The 18,253-nt window shown below is 46.9% G+C and overlaps 1 protein-coding gene across 3 annotated transcripts in view; it reads left to right on the top strand.

The window, feature by feature from the left end:
• LOC308311622 (neuropilin-2-like) overlaps window positions 1-18,253 on the top strand; it is a 100,491-nt gene that overhangs the window by 69,022 nt on the left and 13,216 nt on the right. For 2 of the 3 annotated variants that reach the window (XM_080758382.1, XM_080758384.1), the window contains exons 12-15: window positions 8,257-8,337; window positions 8,553-8,645; window positions 16,793-17,058; window positions 17,961-18,057. In XM_080758382.1, coding sequence (XP_080614508.1) covers window positions 8,257-8,337; window positions 8,553-8,645; window positions 16,793-17,058; window positions 17,961-18,057 — 537 coding nt within the window. The remainder of the gene's footprint in view (window positions 1-8,256; window positions 8,338-8,552; window positions 8,646-16,792; window positions 17,059-17,960; window positions 18,058-18,253) is intronic. The other variant, XM_080758383.1, reaches the window with a different exon arrangement.

Raw genomic sequence — 18,253 nt, 5'->3', positions numbered from 1 at the left:
AGAGTGAAGTCGACAACAGCAAAAGGGAACATTTGGTTTGGGTTGGAGGTTGTTTGGGAACCCGTTGTACCTGGCAGGGTGAACTCAGCCTCTGTGGAAGCTTTATGTGACCGCCATGCTGATGTCAGCATTGTGTGTGTGTGTGTGTGTGTGTGTGTGTGTGTGTGTGTGTACTTGACTATCACATCTGGGGAACAGACCACACATGCACGCACACACACATCTGGACTTTCACTATACTTGCTACTCCCTCTGGGTCTGCGCAGGAAGACAGCAGCACATGCATGCACAGTCGCACACACGCGCGCAAACACACACAGACACACAGACACACACACACACACACACACACACAAGCACACGCACGCATGCGCACACGCACACGCACACACACACACACACACACACCGCTTTGTCATTGTCCCACTGGCAAGGCAATTGAGTCTGTGTAGATGATATAACATCGTTGTCATCGTTATGCTACTAACTGTAGCACACACACGCACACACACACACACACACACACACACACACTCACACACACGCGTCCATGCACGGCGTGTAAAACAGAGCGGAGGAGTTGGATGGAAGCAGGTAGCTCTCATCGAGCCTGGTTCGTACTGTGGTGCGAAACACCGTCGCACAACCCTGTGTGTGTGTGTGTGTGTGTGAGGGGGTCACAGGGAGAGGGGGGGGGGGGGGGGGGTCACACATGTTTGCAGGCTTCAACACTCACGGTGGGAATGTGGGCTCACTGCCCACCACGACGTAAATCTAGGACTTCCTCAGCAGCCAGGAATCACTCCTACTCTCTCCTCTCCTCTCCTCTCCTCTCCTCTGAGAGAGAAAGAGAAAACGATCACTAATGTCCCTCTGCTTCTCCGAGGGTCAGGTTCCAATCGCCGTACGACTCTTGTGCGTGCACACACACACACACACACACACACACACACACACACACACACACACACACACACACAATTACATACACACATGTGATCGATGGTGCTGATGGAAATAGCACAAGGCTTGTCTTTCTATCACAGTACATACTGTGCGTGCGTGTGTGTGTTTGTGTGCGCGCGCGCGTGCATGAACCCCTAAGCACTTAACCCACCTGACAAGATTTCAAACGAAATCCACTTGTTCTTCTCATCACGCTCTTTTATAGGCGTGCGTGTGAGTGTGTGTTTGCGTGTCCGTGCGTGTGAGTGTGTGTTTGCGTGTGTGCGTGGGCGTGTGTGTTTGCGTGTCCGTGCGTGTGCGTGGGAGTGTGTGTTTGCGTGTCCGTGTCCGTGTGTGCGCGTGGGCGTGCATGTTTGCGTGTCCGTGTGTGTGCGTGAGTGGGTGTGCAGGCTGCCAAGTTGAGATTTACAGAAAGGCTTTCTACATAATTGAAGAATCTCTTTTTCTTTTTTTCCCTGATCCAGTCCGTATTGCTGAGTCAGTTTCTTTAGGAGAGAGATGTGACTGTTTTACACAAGAGACCTGTCCCTAGCGCACGCTCAGTGCGTGCGTGCGCGCGTGTATGTGTGCTTATGGTTGTATTACTACACACAAGTATATAAGTACAATTTGAGACATACAAGTAATCGCAAAAACTGATTTTTAGAGATAGGATAGGTTTACATTTTTATGTTTGTTTACTTCTGAAAGCTGACCGCAGCCATTAAGCTTAATGGAAAAATATCAATTTTAATTATTCTATTTTATCTTATCACAGTAATTCAAAAATGGTTAAAAACTGTTTTGGAGATACAAAGTTTCCTCCCGACAGGCTAGCGACAATATGCATGGAGTGTGTTCCACTAGTGCATTACCATGCATGCCATGCATCACTGCATTATGTAAGCCAGTAGTCCCCCCTGCAGAGGGAGCTGTCCTGCATGACAAGGCCCTCTCCCTCTCCTGGCACACGTAGGCCCACAGGCGCAGCTGCGTGAGGAGGCTTACCCCTGAGCCAGGTTGAATAATGATATAGAGGATATAGAGCCATGCCTCCTCGCGGAGCTCTCTCGCTCTGTCATTTTGCTCACGCACACGCATGTGCACACATGCACGCACCTCACACCACCAAAAGACTGCTACAGCATTTGGGCCTGGGGCAAGGTTAGAGAGAGAGAGTGTTCAAAACACTTTATAACCTCTCGCTCTCTCTCTCTCTCTCTCTCTCTCTCTCTCTCTCTCTCTCTCTCTCTCTCTCTCTCTCTCTCTCTCTCTCTGTGACATTGCCCCTGACACCTCTGCTGTCACACGGTGGAAAGGTCAACGTTTACACAGTGACAGGACATGACCTTTGGAAGCATATTGTTAACAGGCTGCCTGGAATCTTAATGCAGCCGTGCACTTGACTACGTGGGTGTGTGTGCGTGCGTGTGTGCTCGTGTGTGTGTATAGGGGAGATGTTGTAAGATGTGTATTCAAGACATACCCAGTATCCTCTATTCTTCAACTCAAGGAGGTGAACAAAGTATATACTTCAAAAGTACAAATTGTGATGTACATTTCCTTGTCAATGCACTGCTGCATATATTTTCACTATAGTTTCTATCCCAAGAGAGACCCTTCCTGGAAATGTGGTGGATTCAAAAGTGCAATATCTTTACGCTGCCGGGATTTCTGTTTGAATATAGCAGCGTGAAGTAAACGTGCATATAGTTACTGTCCAGTCCCCCAGAGTGCATGTGAGGATGCACACGCTCGTGTGTGTGTGCGTGCGTGAACACGCGGTGTTGCTCACGGTGTTAAAATAATCTCATTAGGTGCGCTAATGACGAACATAAAGGACGTGACATTAACGCACCGGCTAATGTCAGGAGCCGTCACCAGCTGTGGGCCGGGACACACCCCCCCCCCCCCCCCCGCCCCACACACCCCCCTTATTCCTTTCATGTCTGCCACCTCTCAGCTGAGTCCTCTCAACGAGGCCGCCCGCCCACTCGCTCGTTTCCGGGAGACGTTGAGCGTTCCCCCGCCGCGGTGCATCAATGGAGCGTCACGCCAGAGTGACTCTCATCGCCTCGGTTTTTAAACGATCAGAACCCCAGCATGCCTGTTATGCAGACCGGGTAATATTGGCGAAGAGCGTTTTTTTAAGTGTTTTAAGCATTCAGCCACTTCAACCCGCTCTTCTTGGCGGAACATTCGCTAGAACTACCTGGTCTCAGATCAGCTATACCGTAACACAGGGAAGCGGTCTGATCCTTCCGTACAGAACTACCTGGTCTCAGATCAGCTATACCGTAACACAGGGAATCTGTGACCCCCAAGGTCACTGCGGGCCAGGTCTATCTTAAGGTCACAAAGAAGACCCGCCTAAAGACCAGAGATATGACCGAGCCTTTTCTGTCGTAGCCCACACATTATGGAATGAGGGATTAGCATTAAAATAATTTTAGAATCAGTCAAAACGTACACCATAGAAACTCTCAACCAGGGTTTGTTAACCCTGGTTGAGAGTTTCTATGGTGTACGTTTTGTTTCACTGTCTGCTGACGCTGCTGCGTCTTGTATTTTTCTTTTTTTCTTTGTATTATTTTTACCATGTGTTCTTGCTGTTGCTTTTCTGTGTTTCAGCTAGTGTTTTATTTTCCTGTACAGCACTTTGTAAACCTTGCGTTGTAAAATGTGCTATATAAATAAAGTGGATTGGATTTACCTTACCGTCTTAAGGCACTCTGGATAAAAACGTCTGCTAAATGCCTACATTGCTAATTGTAGTCTACACGGGTCAATTGTAGCTCGTAGACCTGCTATTTATGGCAAAGAGATTTGGCGTAACAAGTTAACAACAGCAAGTACAGTTGCAACGCGGTCCGTTTCTCTAAGAATAGATGGGTTTCAGTGGTTAAGAAAAACACAAATCCTTCTATGGATGGGTGACTGCCGGGCGTTGACTTCTCGCAGCGCGGCGACATGTTTCGGTGTTTTCTCTGCTCATTGTTTGTTTTTTTGCAACAACAAAGCATGTGTTGAGTGAGCGCTGAGCAAACGCTGCCTTTTTCGGTCCGCGTGGTGTTAAAGCGCTGATGGCTTCCGCGCCCGGGCCTGAAACCACCGCTAAAGGATACGCCGGGTCCGCTGAGGTCGCGTGGAAACCTCGTATGTCTAAATCCGTTGCTTTTTCAAAGGGGGGTCGGGGGGATAACCTATGATCCAATGCATTCAATTTAGTTATTCGTATATAGTCGCAAGCTCTTGTTAGAACCCCTTTTGGTGTTTTAAACATTATGTTATACTTTAGCTATTGAAAAATAGTAGATCTACAAGCTCATAGGTCTGCTTTTTTTGAAAAATTTTGAAAATGTGGCGCGAATTTGGAATATGTGTTCCAACGTTTTTAACTCAAATCTTTGCTTCTGGGGAGGTCCCTGGAATTATATTTTCAGATGGGTGTCGGTGGGCAAATACATGAAATATTGAGAACCACTGATATGGAAACATGAGGTTTAAAAAAAAAAGGGTTCGGGTTCGACGTCAGGCCTAAATGGGTTAAGCTACAAAGAAAAAGTAGAAAGACGGAGCTACGAGGTTTTCGGCGGTCGCTGCCGCTTCGACAGGCGATGATGTGTTCCAGTCGCGGCCGGGGCCTTGTTCTTCCAGATGTCTGCGTGCCGGCGAGCGTGTCAGCGAGCGCTATAGGCCTCGGCTCGACCGATGATGTCACCGGGAGGGACGTCGGCAAAAAAGAGAAACACAATGTCGGCTGTTGGAGTTAAGCCCTGAGTTGAGACGAAGCAGGCCGACCGATTAGGGGGATGTATGTAAGAACACAGCAGTGTCTTCCATTACGGTGCCCTGATCAAAGGCACGGCGCGTTGAGCCAAACAGATTGTTTCTTTGCAAATGACTGCACATGGAGTGCTGATTGATATCCGGAGCTCAACCACTTAAACATATGATATATTTGTTTGATCGGGTATTTGTTTTTGGAAAGAGCTGCCTTATCTGTGTGTCATGCGGGTCTCGATCTAAACGTTCCTATAATTAAAAAAAATGTAAATACTGTTATGGAAAATGCTACAGGCTATAGTGTTGCATTTTACATTTCTTTTGTGAAATGCCTTCAAATTGGGACGCTAGATTTCAACTTTTTCAGTGTTTCGCTTTGTTTTTGATTTCTTTCTTTCTTTTTACAGTCATTGGCCTATTTGACAGGTATATTTCACAGATATATTTTCACAATGACCCTTCCAGATAAGTGTGTTTTTCGTTTTGTTTGCTAGTTTGCTTTTGTACCCATTTTTCTCTCCAACGTATAGTCTTTATGCCAGCTGATTCCTCCCCACACACATGTGTTGTGTTGTGTTGCCACTGCTGTTGTATCCTACTGACTCACCTGCCAGTGAGGAGCCCCCGCCGAGCGTCTGTCCTACAGTACCCCTCCTGGCCAACAGTCTGTCCTCCCCCTCCTGGACAACAGTCTGTCCTCCCCCTCCTGGACAACAGTCTGTCCTCCCCCTCCTGGACAACAGTCTGTCCTACCCCTCCTGGACAACAGTCTGTCCTACCCCTCCTGGCCAACAGTCTGTCCTCCCCCTCCTGGCCAACAGTCCCTGCCGACAGGCCGGTGTTCGTATATAGACGCTCGAAAGAGGCCGGATGGACCATGGCAGATTCAAACTCCCAACCTTGGCACAACCTCGGTGGGCAGCAATATTGTTATGGGCACCGAAATGCATCGGCCATGCATTCGCTCACCCGCAAAGACTATAGAACCTTGAAACGTTAAAAAACTCTTGTTTTCGTATAAACGTGTGCTGTCTGTAGTTCTGTTCCCACGAGGCCTAACCCACTAACCCTGGACCTCCAAAGCCATGATTTATTTACCATTTGACCCGTGTCTATCAGCAGGCATTATATTTTTTACGTCGCATATTTCCGATGTAACGTGAAATGGAGAAGGGACGAGTCAAAACGTTCACAGCTGTGTTTTAAAAAGAATCTGCGGGACGAGAATAGCTGACGGTAAAGTCTTCCCCGTTGGGCGGGCGGGCGGGCGGGCGGCGAGGCGAGGGTGATTCTCTTGTGGATGGTCCGTCCCGTTTGGATGAGTTATGGCTGAAATGACGGCGTGACCCGAAACGTCTGCACACACGCACATACACACACACACACACACACAGTCACACACACGCCGTTGCATAACACAGCATGGTGTAGCACCCATCTGCTCCTCATAACGCAGAGCTTTATACCCTCTGCACATTCCTACCGGTGTCTGCTCACCATGTGTGTGTGTGTGTGTGTGTGTGTGTGTGTGTGTGTGTGTGTGTGTGTGTGTGTGTGCGTGTGCGTGCGCGTGTACAGACGGGAATTGCTATTCTTGTGATTGCAGAATTTGAGAAATTGACATCTCCTAAGAGAATTTGTTGTTTAATGCGTGGGGGAAATGTTTTTTGGTGTCAATGGCCAAAACCACAACTCCTTGCAACAAAACAGTTTTAAGGACATGTCACACCGATGCAACTCCTTGCAACTACCGCCATTGGGGGATAATGGTTACATGCAACTACTCACAACCGTTTACAAGGAGTTGCATGGAGGGTCATCGGTGCGGTTTGGGCCTTTTAGGATTAGAATTGGGAAAATACTGAGGTTGGCGTTAGGCATTTAAAGGTTAGGTTCAGGGGGTTGGGATTTTCATTTATTTTCTTTGTCATGCAAACGATGCCATTCTTAAAAATGACGCCCTAAACTGCTGATGTCCTCACAACTACAGTAATACAAATGTGCACGTGTGCGTGCGTGCGTGCATCTGTGTGTGTGGGCGAGTCTTCCCGCATGTGTGTGTTTTTTAATGAGCGTATCGCTCGGGATTGATGCGTGTGCGTGTTGTTTGCGGTGGAGGCTGATCTGTGTGTGTCTGAATGCATGTCAGGGAGGCCAGAAGAAGTCATCACCTCTCACTTTCTGCAGCCCGCCTTCCCCTCCCGATGGCGTATGTATGAGTTATGAATTGAGGGGGAGGCAGCAACTCAATAACACACAGGGGGGCGAGCATGTGTGTGCGCATGTGTGTGTGTGTGTGTGTGTGTGTGCGAGAGACTGCTAGTGAGAGGCCCGGAGTGTGATCTTTCTGTCCAAGGTCGAGGGGAGTTAAACTAGTCCTGTCTATCCATCAGCCACTGTGTGTGTGTGTGTGTGTGTGTGTGTGTGTGTGTGTGTGTGTGTGTGTGTGTGTGTGTGTGTGTGTGTGTGTGTGTGTGTGTGTGTGTGTGTGTGTGTGTGTGTGTGTGTGTGTGTGTGTGTGTGTGTGTGTGTGTGTGTGTGTGTGTGTGTGTGTGTGTGCGAGAGAGAGAGAGAGAGAGAGAGAGAGACAGACACAACACGTCGAGCCCCCCCCCCCCAGGGACTCCAGGGGCCCCCCCTTGGCGGCTATCTCTGCCTGGCTCTCTGCCAGGATCTCACGCTGTGGGTGGGATGGATGCGATTGGTCGGAGACAGGAGGAGGGGGTGGGACCATGACATCACTGCACGCTTTACGGCCACACTAGTTTTTAGACCAAACGAGCGTTGTAGTGTAACTCTGAGAATGGACCTGTACGGGTCTGTAACTCTGAGAATGGACCTGTACGGGTCTGTAACTCTGAGAATGGACCTGTACGGGTCTGTAACTCTGAGAATGGACCTGTACGGGTCTGAGAATGGACCCGTACGGGTCTGTAACTCTGAGAATGGACCCGTACGGGTCTGTAACTCTGAGAATGGACCTGTACGGGTCTGTAACTCTGAGAATGGACCTGTACGGGTCTGTAACTCTGAGAATGGACCTGTACGGGTCTGTAACTCTGAGAATGGACCTGTACGGGTCTGAGAATGGACCCGTACGGGTCTGTAACTCTGAGAATGGACCCATACGGGTCTGTAACTCTGAGAATGGACCCGTACGGGTCTGTAACTCTGAGAATGGACCTGTACGGGTCTGTAACTCTGAGAATGGACCCGTACGGGTCTGTAACTCTGAGAATGGACCTGTACGGGTCTGTAACTCTGAGAATGGACCCGTACGGGTCTGTAACTCTGAGAATGGACCTGTACGGGTCTGTAACTCTGAGAATGGACCTGTACGGGTCTGTACGGGTGGTCCTTGACATGTAAGGTATTTGAAGAGCCCTCAGGGGCCTCTGTTCGTGGAGTCTTTTCATTGTGACTGGTTCCCTGACTGATGACCTCTGGCCACTGCCTGTCTTGATTGGCTTTGAACTTTGACCTCATGTTGACCGAGCCTGTGTTTTTTCCCCCTTGTTCCCATAGAAACCAGCACCCCGGCAGACACAGCCACGCCCACCCTGCCCGCCGGCATGGAAACCAGCACCGCCTCCGTGTCAACGACAGGTGAGATCTACGCATACGCTCACTGGGAGTACAACTGAAAGCTTGAAAACATACTTAACCCATTTTGACCAAAAGTGGATGATGTAAAAGAAACAATGACCACATAAGCAACCGTAACATCTCCATCTCCACAAAGCAAGACGGTATGGTGAACATTCATTCCTTCATGTTCTCTGACATGACTGACAGTGGTTTCCTCCCTCTCTCTCCGGCAGCAGGCTCCCATGGTGCGTGTGACTTTGAGCAGGGCCTGTGTGGGTGGACCCATGACCCCAACGCACCTCTCCTGTGGTCCCTGCACCACCATGGTGAGTGACCCCCACCCACCACCGCGGTCACCCTTTAGACTGCTTTCATTCCATCACACCCCCAAAGACATTACACGCTCTTGTTTTACTTTGTAAAGAGAGGGGTTTGCACATGCATAAACTCCAGTGGCAAATCCTGTGGCAAAGTGAGTTTAATGTCGTTTAACAGCGTTTAATGATACAATCAGATAAGACTTTTCTGTTTGGATGTCAAGGCCAGAAAGTAGGTTTTTTTTAGGTGTTCCTGCATAACTTAAGGGTATATTGATGATGTCACGTGCATACCCTCTATTTTGGTGTAAGCACAAGGTTGACCAATACAATTGATTTTGACTTGAAATAAACTTTAGGCCAGCGGTTCTCAACTTGTGGGTCCACTGGTGGGCCGTAAGTATATTTTGCGAGTGGGCCATCAAATGATTGGCCAAAAATGTATGTTTTAAATGATAAAGTGAGTTATAGTTCCATTGATCCAAGCCAGAACACAATTTATTGATTGTTAAAATCTGCGCAGCTGGGTGAAGCTGAAACATGAATTTCAAACGCTGGTTGGATAAAGTAATGCCGGCATATTATTGGTCCCTTTACACCGCTAGAAGAGAGAAAATAGGCCTGGGCCGTGGCTCAGCGGTCCAGGCACCTTGGCTGGTAATCCAGTCTGGCAGTGTGCCGCGGGTTCGACCCCCGATCCCGACGGCCTTTACTGCATGTCATCCCCCATCTCTCTCCCCATTTCAGCCTACTGTCTATCCTCCCATAAAAAAATATATAAAATAAAGGCGAAAGCCACAAAAAAAGAGAGAAAATATATATCCATAGTAAAGGCTACAAAAGCATAAATCCCTGTCGCAGCAGAAAAAACCTGCTGTGAATCTGCTGTATCTTTTATGAATACGGCTTCACTTGTGAACCACGAGGGTGTATGAAAGGAAAAGTGAGTCATTATTCCTTGGAGATAGAGGGCGCAGATGGAAGTCTCGGTGATCCTCATCGGGAGGCCATGCAGTAATGGCTGAGCTTTAAAATGGCCGAGCAGGGAATGGCATCGCACTCTCTGGAATCTCCCGTTCCCCAACTAAACTTTAATAAGAGCTACTGGCTCTTAACCCCTTTTGGTGTCCCATGCCGACACGACACGCCAGACAAATCGTGTGACGAGCCGGCAGGCGTTTTTTTAATGTGTCAAGCGGGACCTGTAGGCCCCAGATGGAAATGTTGCGTACTGTGTATGTTTGTACTGTACACTGGGCGACCTAGCAGCCCAAAGGGCCATTCACACCGAGCACTATAACGGCAGCCAGCCAGTGGCGGTGTCGAGCAGCCCGCACCGCTCAGTTCACAGGGGTGTGGTTTTTCTATAACATTGAAAAGTGAGAATATATTGAGAGCGACATTTAACCCATTTAGACCTGAGGACGATTCTACAAATGCCTTCTAAATCCTGACATTCATTCATATTCAAAGATTTGCGCCATATCAAAATTAGCAGACCTACAAGTTCATAGCGCGGCACTCAGTTCACAGGGGTGTGGTTTTTCTATAACATTGAAAAGTGAGAATATATTGAGAGCGACATTTAAAGGACCATAGAGCGTTCCATTATCAATTCATAGTATGTTGTATAATCACCATGTCCACGAATAGCTTTCATTTTCAGACTGTGTCTGTCTACTTTTGCCATAATCATCATCATCATCATCATACTATAATTCAGTCTGAATGTCTGTCAGAAACACCGCCGTATCTCCTCACTGCCTGCTCCAATCGCTCCCACTTTTCACACAGGCATTGACCATAATAATATGGAGGTCTTAACGGGGGGTGCAATATCTCACAGCGGGTAAGGGCTAGTCATTAAAACTTTACACTTCTAACCTGAATAATTGAGTCAAAGTAGGCTAATGAATTTCATTTCTCAATCAACCTTTTATCGAGGGGTTCGGTTTTCTAACCTGACGCTGCCAGATCCAAGAAGCTTGCTACACAAATTTGTTTCACAGCTTATTGGGATCTGGGATCGCGGAAGAAAATTCGATGACGGGGCTGTTCCTTTTTTTCAAGATACTTGGTAGATGATTGGATGGGACCGTCTGTCTATCACCGTGTGGGCGTGCAAACACAACCAATCATATTGACGTGTCTATATAGCTTCACATCCGGTTTCGCACATATCCCGCCCTTAGCTCACGCTGATTGGTTCGGTACGGAACGGATTGGTGTTAGCTGAACTCCCTGAGAAATCCCAGATGGAAGCTGTGTTGGCAGCGTCAGGTTATCGGTTTTCGTCCAGACTTTTCAAACCAATTCGCGCTTTGAAATCCATTTCAAGTGAAGTCCATTATGCCATAACTTAACTTTCACAAAGACAAATATAAGCACGTGATGAAGATCACTATGGTGGATACACCAGTGGTTTCCAAACCTTTTTAGTTCAAGACCCAGAAGAACTGTGACGTCTCCCTGGCCTCCCCGTGACCCAAACTATTGAAAATAGCACACCTTTAAGGTTTCAGCGTGTCAATTTGTAGGTCTTGTAGATCTGCTATTTCAGTACATTTGAATTACTTTTATTTTGTTCGATGGCATTTCTTTCAAAGAATGTTAGATTCTTTATTTTTGTGTGTGTGTGTATATATATATATCTATATATTTATTTTAAAGATTTTTTAAATAATAGAAAAATATATAGAAAACACAACATTTTAATACATACATACAAAAATACATAAAACATACTCGCGACCCATAACGCATTCTGGACGGGAACCCCTTTTGGTGTTTTAACTAAGCATTATGTTATACTTTAGCTACTTACAAATAGCAGATCTACAAGCTCATAGCGTAAAAATACGGCGCAAATCTTTGAATATATATTCTTTCAAAGCGAACTTTTTTTTCATTTCGACATCAGGCCTAAATGGGATAAAAATGGGTCTGCAACCGACCCCAAAACAGGTCCCGTTCCCAGCGTTTGGCGAGCACTGCGGGATACCCCATCTCACACATGTTTCAAGTCTCTGCAAGCTAATGTTCACACAGTAATTGTCCTGAAGTGAACTGGATCCCCTGGAACATCAAACAGACTGTACTGTGTCTTTTGGAAAAGTATGATCAGTGATGTAAAAAAAAAAATCTACTGCTAGGCACAGCCAGCACAGTTAGACCACGGATAATTATGATCCTTCAATTATTAAATGCCTGTTCCTGTACCCTCTGACGCTGAAACACATTTTCATTCCCCATTTTTTTGGTGCTATATTTCTGACGTCTAAATTAATAGTACCGTGGCCCAGCGTGTCTGTCAAAGCGCTGGAGCTCGCACAAAAACTAATTTCACCCACTGCTCTATGCATGTAAACATGTGATGTGATATTCTTAATTTCGTCTATTTAGTAGGTTATTTTTAATCTAAAGTACAGATTTGAATCAAGGAATTTTACTTGTAACAGCAGTTGCATTTCTGTTTTACTTAACAATGCGGCACTAGTGTAACTTTTTGATGAAAATGTTATGTTGTCCAATATGGATGTTATAGAGCAGAGGTTCCCAGTACCAGTTCCCAGTACCACTGGAAGTAGTACCCCCCCCCCCCCCCCCTCTGGTGGTACACAGAGGAGTCGCCCCAAAAAAGGAGGGAAAAAAAGACAAAAGTGGAATGAAATATTTATAATACTACAGGTAGTTCTTCTGATCAATCAATTGGATCAAATAGGCTACCCAGCCGTGCTGAAATGAGCATGACAACACACCTAGCTGTTAATCGAAGATTTGAGAACGGATTAATTAATTAGAAATATCATCAGTTGGGCTGATTTAGTGATTTGACAGAGTTTTGTCAGAGCAGCAGCATTACTGGCTTAGGATTGGAACAAAAAGGGCAGGTCCTGTATTTTAACATCAGTTATTATGGTGGTAAATAGTCAAATAGTTTCTGAGGTGGTACTTCAGTATAAGAAGGTTGGGAACCAATGGTATAGAGGAGTATGATAATACAATATATAATAACTTATACAATTGGGGAGGTTGTATTTAGTCTCCTTGCTCTTCCATTGAGACATTTAAGTAAGCCTTGAGGCTCATAGGGGCAGGAGCCTATCTTCTGTTTCTGTAGCGTGATACGGCTTGATGTACGAGTACCCCCCCTGGACATGACGCTAGTATGTCGCAGGGACTTACCCCCAATCCAACCCTTGATGCTGAGTGCCAAGCAGGGAGGAATTGGGGTCCCATTTTCCCAGAGTCTTTGGTATGACCCGGCCCAGGGATCAAACTCCGGCCTCCCAGTCCCAGGGCGGACACTCGGACATTTAGATCGTCGTGTCAAAGGTCATGTCTTACCTAGACAGGATCTGACAGCAGGCAGTCTCTATTAGCTCAATGGTAAATAAAAAATATCAGCACTTGTGCAGGAAACAAGGCTTAAATCGGGGCGTTTGGCCAGACTGTTGCCTTTCGCAAATGTTCAAATGCTTCTGTCGTACCGTCTGGAGCAATGGAAGCTCTATCATGAGTAAGCAATAAGGAAGTGGAGCCTCCTCCGCACTTCCACTTCGTCTTACAGTCTGCAAATGTATCCCAATCTAAACAGAAATAATCTAAACATACTTATAGCTTGTTGCTTTAGCAGAAACGGATATTACATTTTTTTAAATGTAAAGATATTTTAAAATATATCTTCGTGAGCGGAAATGGCAGCTTCATTACTCTGATTTGGGGAGGTGTATATTGTTCTAGATTCTGTACAGCTTTCGGAGATTGTGGAATAGTTGTCTGGCTATACGCAAGGCTGGGGCAGAAGAGGAGAGTTACATAAGTAATACATCAGATCAGAGCATGTTCCACCACCGCATCTCGTCTCATACATCTTCCGAGTGGTGCTTTTAAGCATTGTACAACATTCCCCCCCCCCCCACTCCCCAGCACCCCCACAGAAAGCCCATTAGCGGGAACCTGCTAACGAGGGCTTCACAGATTGAGGCCTTGTTTGCTTGGCCGCTGCGGGACTCCGCCGCCGTGTGAAATGGATTAATAGCGCTCCTTCCATGCTGTACATACATCAAAGCGAGTCCGGCGGAGATTATGAGCTGTCTGCCGTAACAGGAGGCAGAGCGATGGGGGAGGGGGGGGGGGGGGTGGAGGTGGGTGGGTGCGCTGTCTGACGATGTTGCGTTCCACCACCCAGCTGACGGGGGGCTCGGAGGCCGATCCGAGTGGGATCGATAACCTCTTTAGCCGTGCATTCTTCGCTGTATGTCACGTAGCGTAAATAGCAGAGGAAAAAAGAAACCTCACAACATTTAGACGGGCAATTTGTCCATAGGCAATGTATACCAAATGACCGTCTATTATCACCGTATACGGTTTGTCGATTCATGCCAGATATTTGTCTTTTCGACAACCGCGTGTATATGTTTGACAAACGTTCGCCTAATTTTGACATAATAGTTTTCACCTTGTGACATGCTCAGAACAGGGATGCTGGGGCTTCATTGTGGTTTAACGACGGTCGTGGAGTCACAGTAGCGTTTGGTGCACATGCACTATACGGCGCGCACGAGGTGCAGGTGTGTGAAAAGGCCAAGGGACACACACACACTGTCCCACGTGCTGTCTGACTCATACCGACACACACATGCACACAAGCACCGCACGCACGTATAGGCGTACGCATTCACATTCACATAACAACAAACACACAAACACGCACGCACACACACACACACACACACACACACACACACACACACACACACACAGACAAACACTTCCTATAAGAGGTGATTTAATCAGCAAATTGTTGATATTGGACATTTTCCCACAGGAAACACTTATGAAGTTCCTCCCCAGACACCTTGCTATAGGAACTCTCTCACACAGACACACTCGTCACAAGATCTCATTATTAACATACACAATGTATTGCGTGCACGCACGCACACACACACACACACACACTAACCACGCACATACAGGCTCTCCATTGATAATATGCTGTGTGACCGTGTCCCAGTGGAATCGGTGTGGGTCTCTCCAGGCGAGCAGAGCAAACATCCTCTGGGGCGTAAACAGACGTCTTGGCCTCGGTGTTCCTCTGGACAATAATATGCTGTTGTCCAAATCACTTCACCTGGAAGAGGTTAGACCAGACCAGAGGGAGAGAGGAACAGGGGAGGGGGGGTTAAATCAGTGCTGCGCAGCGTCTCCGAGTGGTGGTCTCTCTGACTGTAACAGGGCTCCATTCTTCTGTCAGGCGTGTGTTTATGCGTCGACATCCCCCCTCCATTGTGCGCCTGACAATGTCACTGTTAGTAATTGTTGGTAATTGTTGATTGGTTGGCCTTTTGTTTCACAGCAGCGGCAGAGATTCGAATGCGATCTGTATCTCTATGGGTGTGCGTGCGTGCATGCGTGCACGCGCGCGAGAGAGAGAGAGAGAGAGAGAGGGGAGAGAGATATACTGTAGAATCTACAGTATATCTACAGTGTAGATCCTCAATTCCTCAAACTGCTGTAACCTTGTATTTTTCTTTTTCCATTTCAACTAAACTAAAAGACAAAAGCCTCTTAAAAACGGGTGCTTTTGTATTACGATATAGCGCTGGAATGAGCTTGAGGGGCATGAAACTCTAGGCCGGTTTTGTCATTTGTTTTCCAGTTCAGGTATAAACAACAACAGCAGCAGTAAAAAAAAAAAGAAAAAAAGAAAGAAAGAAAAGAAAAAACATGGCAGGCCTGGTGAGCAAAGCAGCTGCAACTAATAACATTAATAATGGGTGTGTTAGATTTATGTGTGCCCACAGCCATGGATGTGCCACTGGTCAGTGCTTGCACGTTCACACACACACACACACACACACACACACACACACACACACACACACACACACACACACACTTTACTTGAATTTGATCAGTTGCAGCTGTGTTGCTCAGATGCAACTGATTGTTAGAAAAAATAAAAATGTGAGCACTATTATTTTATTATTTTACTTGAATATTACATTGTTCAGTAGAAATAAGACACATGCACTGTTTTTGTTTGAAAACCTCTAAAAGAGGTATACATATATTTTTTTAAATCTATTATTTTAAGTTAAATGACAAAAGGGTAGACGTAATAAGCCTAGGCTTCAGTCTATGCCTTTTCTTTCCAGAATAAGGAAAAAAAACTGTGATGAACTAAGAATGTTTTTTGTATAGAAAAAAATAAACTAAACTAAACTAGAGCCTGCCATGTTTTTATATAAGCTCATGGTTTCATCTCAGCCCTTTAGAAATGGACCCTTGTGGGCGCTCGGGTGGCGCTGTGTGGTAAAGTATCCGCACACTGTCGAGCGTCTATGTACAGTATATACAAACACAAAATGGTTCATGTCCGGTGGAGGGAAGCCGGACAGGGAGGGTGATATTTGTCACTGTTATTCAATTCTATGTCCTATATGGGCTGTCGGGGGGGAGTAGGACGAAGGCTCTTTGTCCTCCCGGTTTGGGCTCCTTCATTGACCAGGCGACTCAGTAGGATTCAACAGCAGTGACAACTGACAACACATGGTAGTGTGTGTGTGTGTGTGTGTGTGTGTGGCTGTGGGGCGGAATTCATTGGCTTAATGACAAAATAGCGGCGTAAAGGTAAGGGGTAAAAGAAAAAGATATATATATATATATCTTTATTTGTCCTTTAGGTGGCTTTTTAAGGTTGCATATCTTTGGTCCGACGTCCTAACAGTCTGGCACACAGTAGTCCGACACCCTACCCTAACCTAACACTAACCGCACGCGGAAGGAAGCCATGGGTGAGTCTTAACCGGCCACGTATGTGTCTTAACCGGCCACGTATGCGTCTTAACCCATACAGGGCGGGAACCCCTTTTGGTGTTTTAACCGGCCACGTATGTCGGTGCTACTTTACATTTTTGTTTAGACTAGAGCACTTATGACGTACATCGTTTGCCAGCCAAGTCTATGGAGTTTAATGTTTGTTTAGGCCAGTAAATGAGGACGCAAGACATCATATGGCCAATATTAATCTATCTTGCGCCCCTCCCTTCACACAAGTGTAATGTTTAACACTATCATATGGAAATGAACACTGGATTCATAAGCTGCTGCCTCTCTCTCTCTCTCTCGCTCTCTCTCTGTGTGTCCAGAACTCAACAGCTACCTGTCGGTGGAAGCCAGCCCCAAGACGGCGCAGCAGCGAGCCCGGCTGGTCAGCCCCGTGGTGACGGCCGACACCGGACCCCTCTGCCTGGTCTTCTCCTACCAGCTGTGGGGCGAGGCCCAGGGCAGCCTGAGGGTCCTGCTCCGGGACGCCCACCACGAGGAGACCCTCCTCTGGGCGCTGCGGGGAGACCAGGGCCCCGCCTGGAAGGAGGGGCGCGCCATCTTGCCTCGCTCCCCCAAAGACTTCCAGGTAAGACTCCCCACAGTTACACACCAGCATAAGGGTCCATTTGGAAACCCCTCAATGAACCCCCGAGGGTCCCTGGACCCCACTTTGAGAACCACTGCCCCTAGCACACACACACACACACCACACTTTTTAGTGCGGTGTGTGTGCCGTCTTAAGGGTCTTAAGGATGGTTTATACTTGGCAGGATATTTAAAGGCGTGATAGACAGACAACACAGGTCATGGGTGTCCGTGGCATATAATGCATACCAAACTGGCGGACCTTGAAATGGAAAAGGTTCCTTTGGAACCACTGCGTTAACCCATTTTGGACTGAGTTTGATTTTAAAAAAAGGCTTCTAAATCCTAACATCTTTCTGAAAAACCTATGTTTCTATGTCAGCGGTGCTCAACCTTTTGTCAAGTACCCCCAGAATTATCTCTATTCGGCCACGGACCCCCATCTCAAAATATGTAGCTCCAGGGACCCCCCAGAAGCAAATATTTTAGTTAAAAATGTTCGCTCTGAAATATATATTCAATGATTTGCGCCACATTTTAATGATTTTTCAAAAATAGAAGATCTACAAGCTCGTAGCACGCCACTCGGTGGCTAAAGTATAACATATTGCTTAAAACACCAACAGGGGATCCCGCCCAAACTTGGTTAAGCAATGCATTCGCTAACATTACTGTGCATCTATTCTGCCCCAACACAGTTAATTTACTTACTTACTTATGAGGAGGTAACACGGGCGCTAACGTTTCGTCATCATCACCTCCTCCTCTTCTCTCCCTTTCATTCTTGCAACCCCCCCCCCCCCCCCACCACCACCATGCTTTTTGCCCTCTCTCTCTCTCTCTCCCTCTCTCTCTTCCTTCCACCTCCACCCTCTCTTCCATGGTCCTCCTCCTGTCCACCAGGTGGTGATGGAGGGCTTCGTGGAGCACGGCACCGTGGGCCACGTCTGGCTCGACAACGTCCACATGAGCCTCGACACGCCGCTGGAGCAGTGCACACGTGAGTCTGCACACACACACACACACACACACACACACACACACACACACACACACACACACACACACACACACATACATACATACAGTACATACGCGCACACGCATGCATGCAAAAAAAACCAACACATTTTGGAAATAAATATTTGTACATTTAAAGACGGTGTACATTGGTGACTATAACTATAATCTGCCTG

Source organism: Protomyctophum bolini, assembly GCF_963924005.1.
Source record: "Protomyctophum bolini genome assembly, chromosome: 24".
NCBI lineage: Eukaryota > Metazoa > Chordata > Actinopteri > Myctophiformes > Myctophidae > Protomyctophum > Protomyctophum bolini.
The sequence above is the reverse complement of the archived record's forward strand: the minus strand, read 5'-3'. Positions and strand labels throughout refer to the sequence as shown.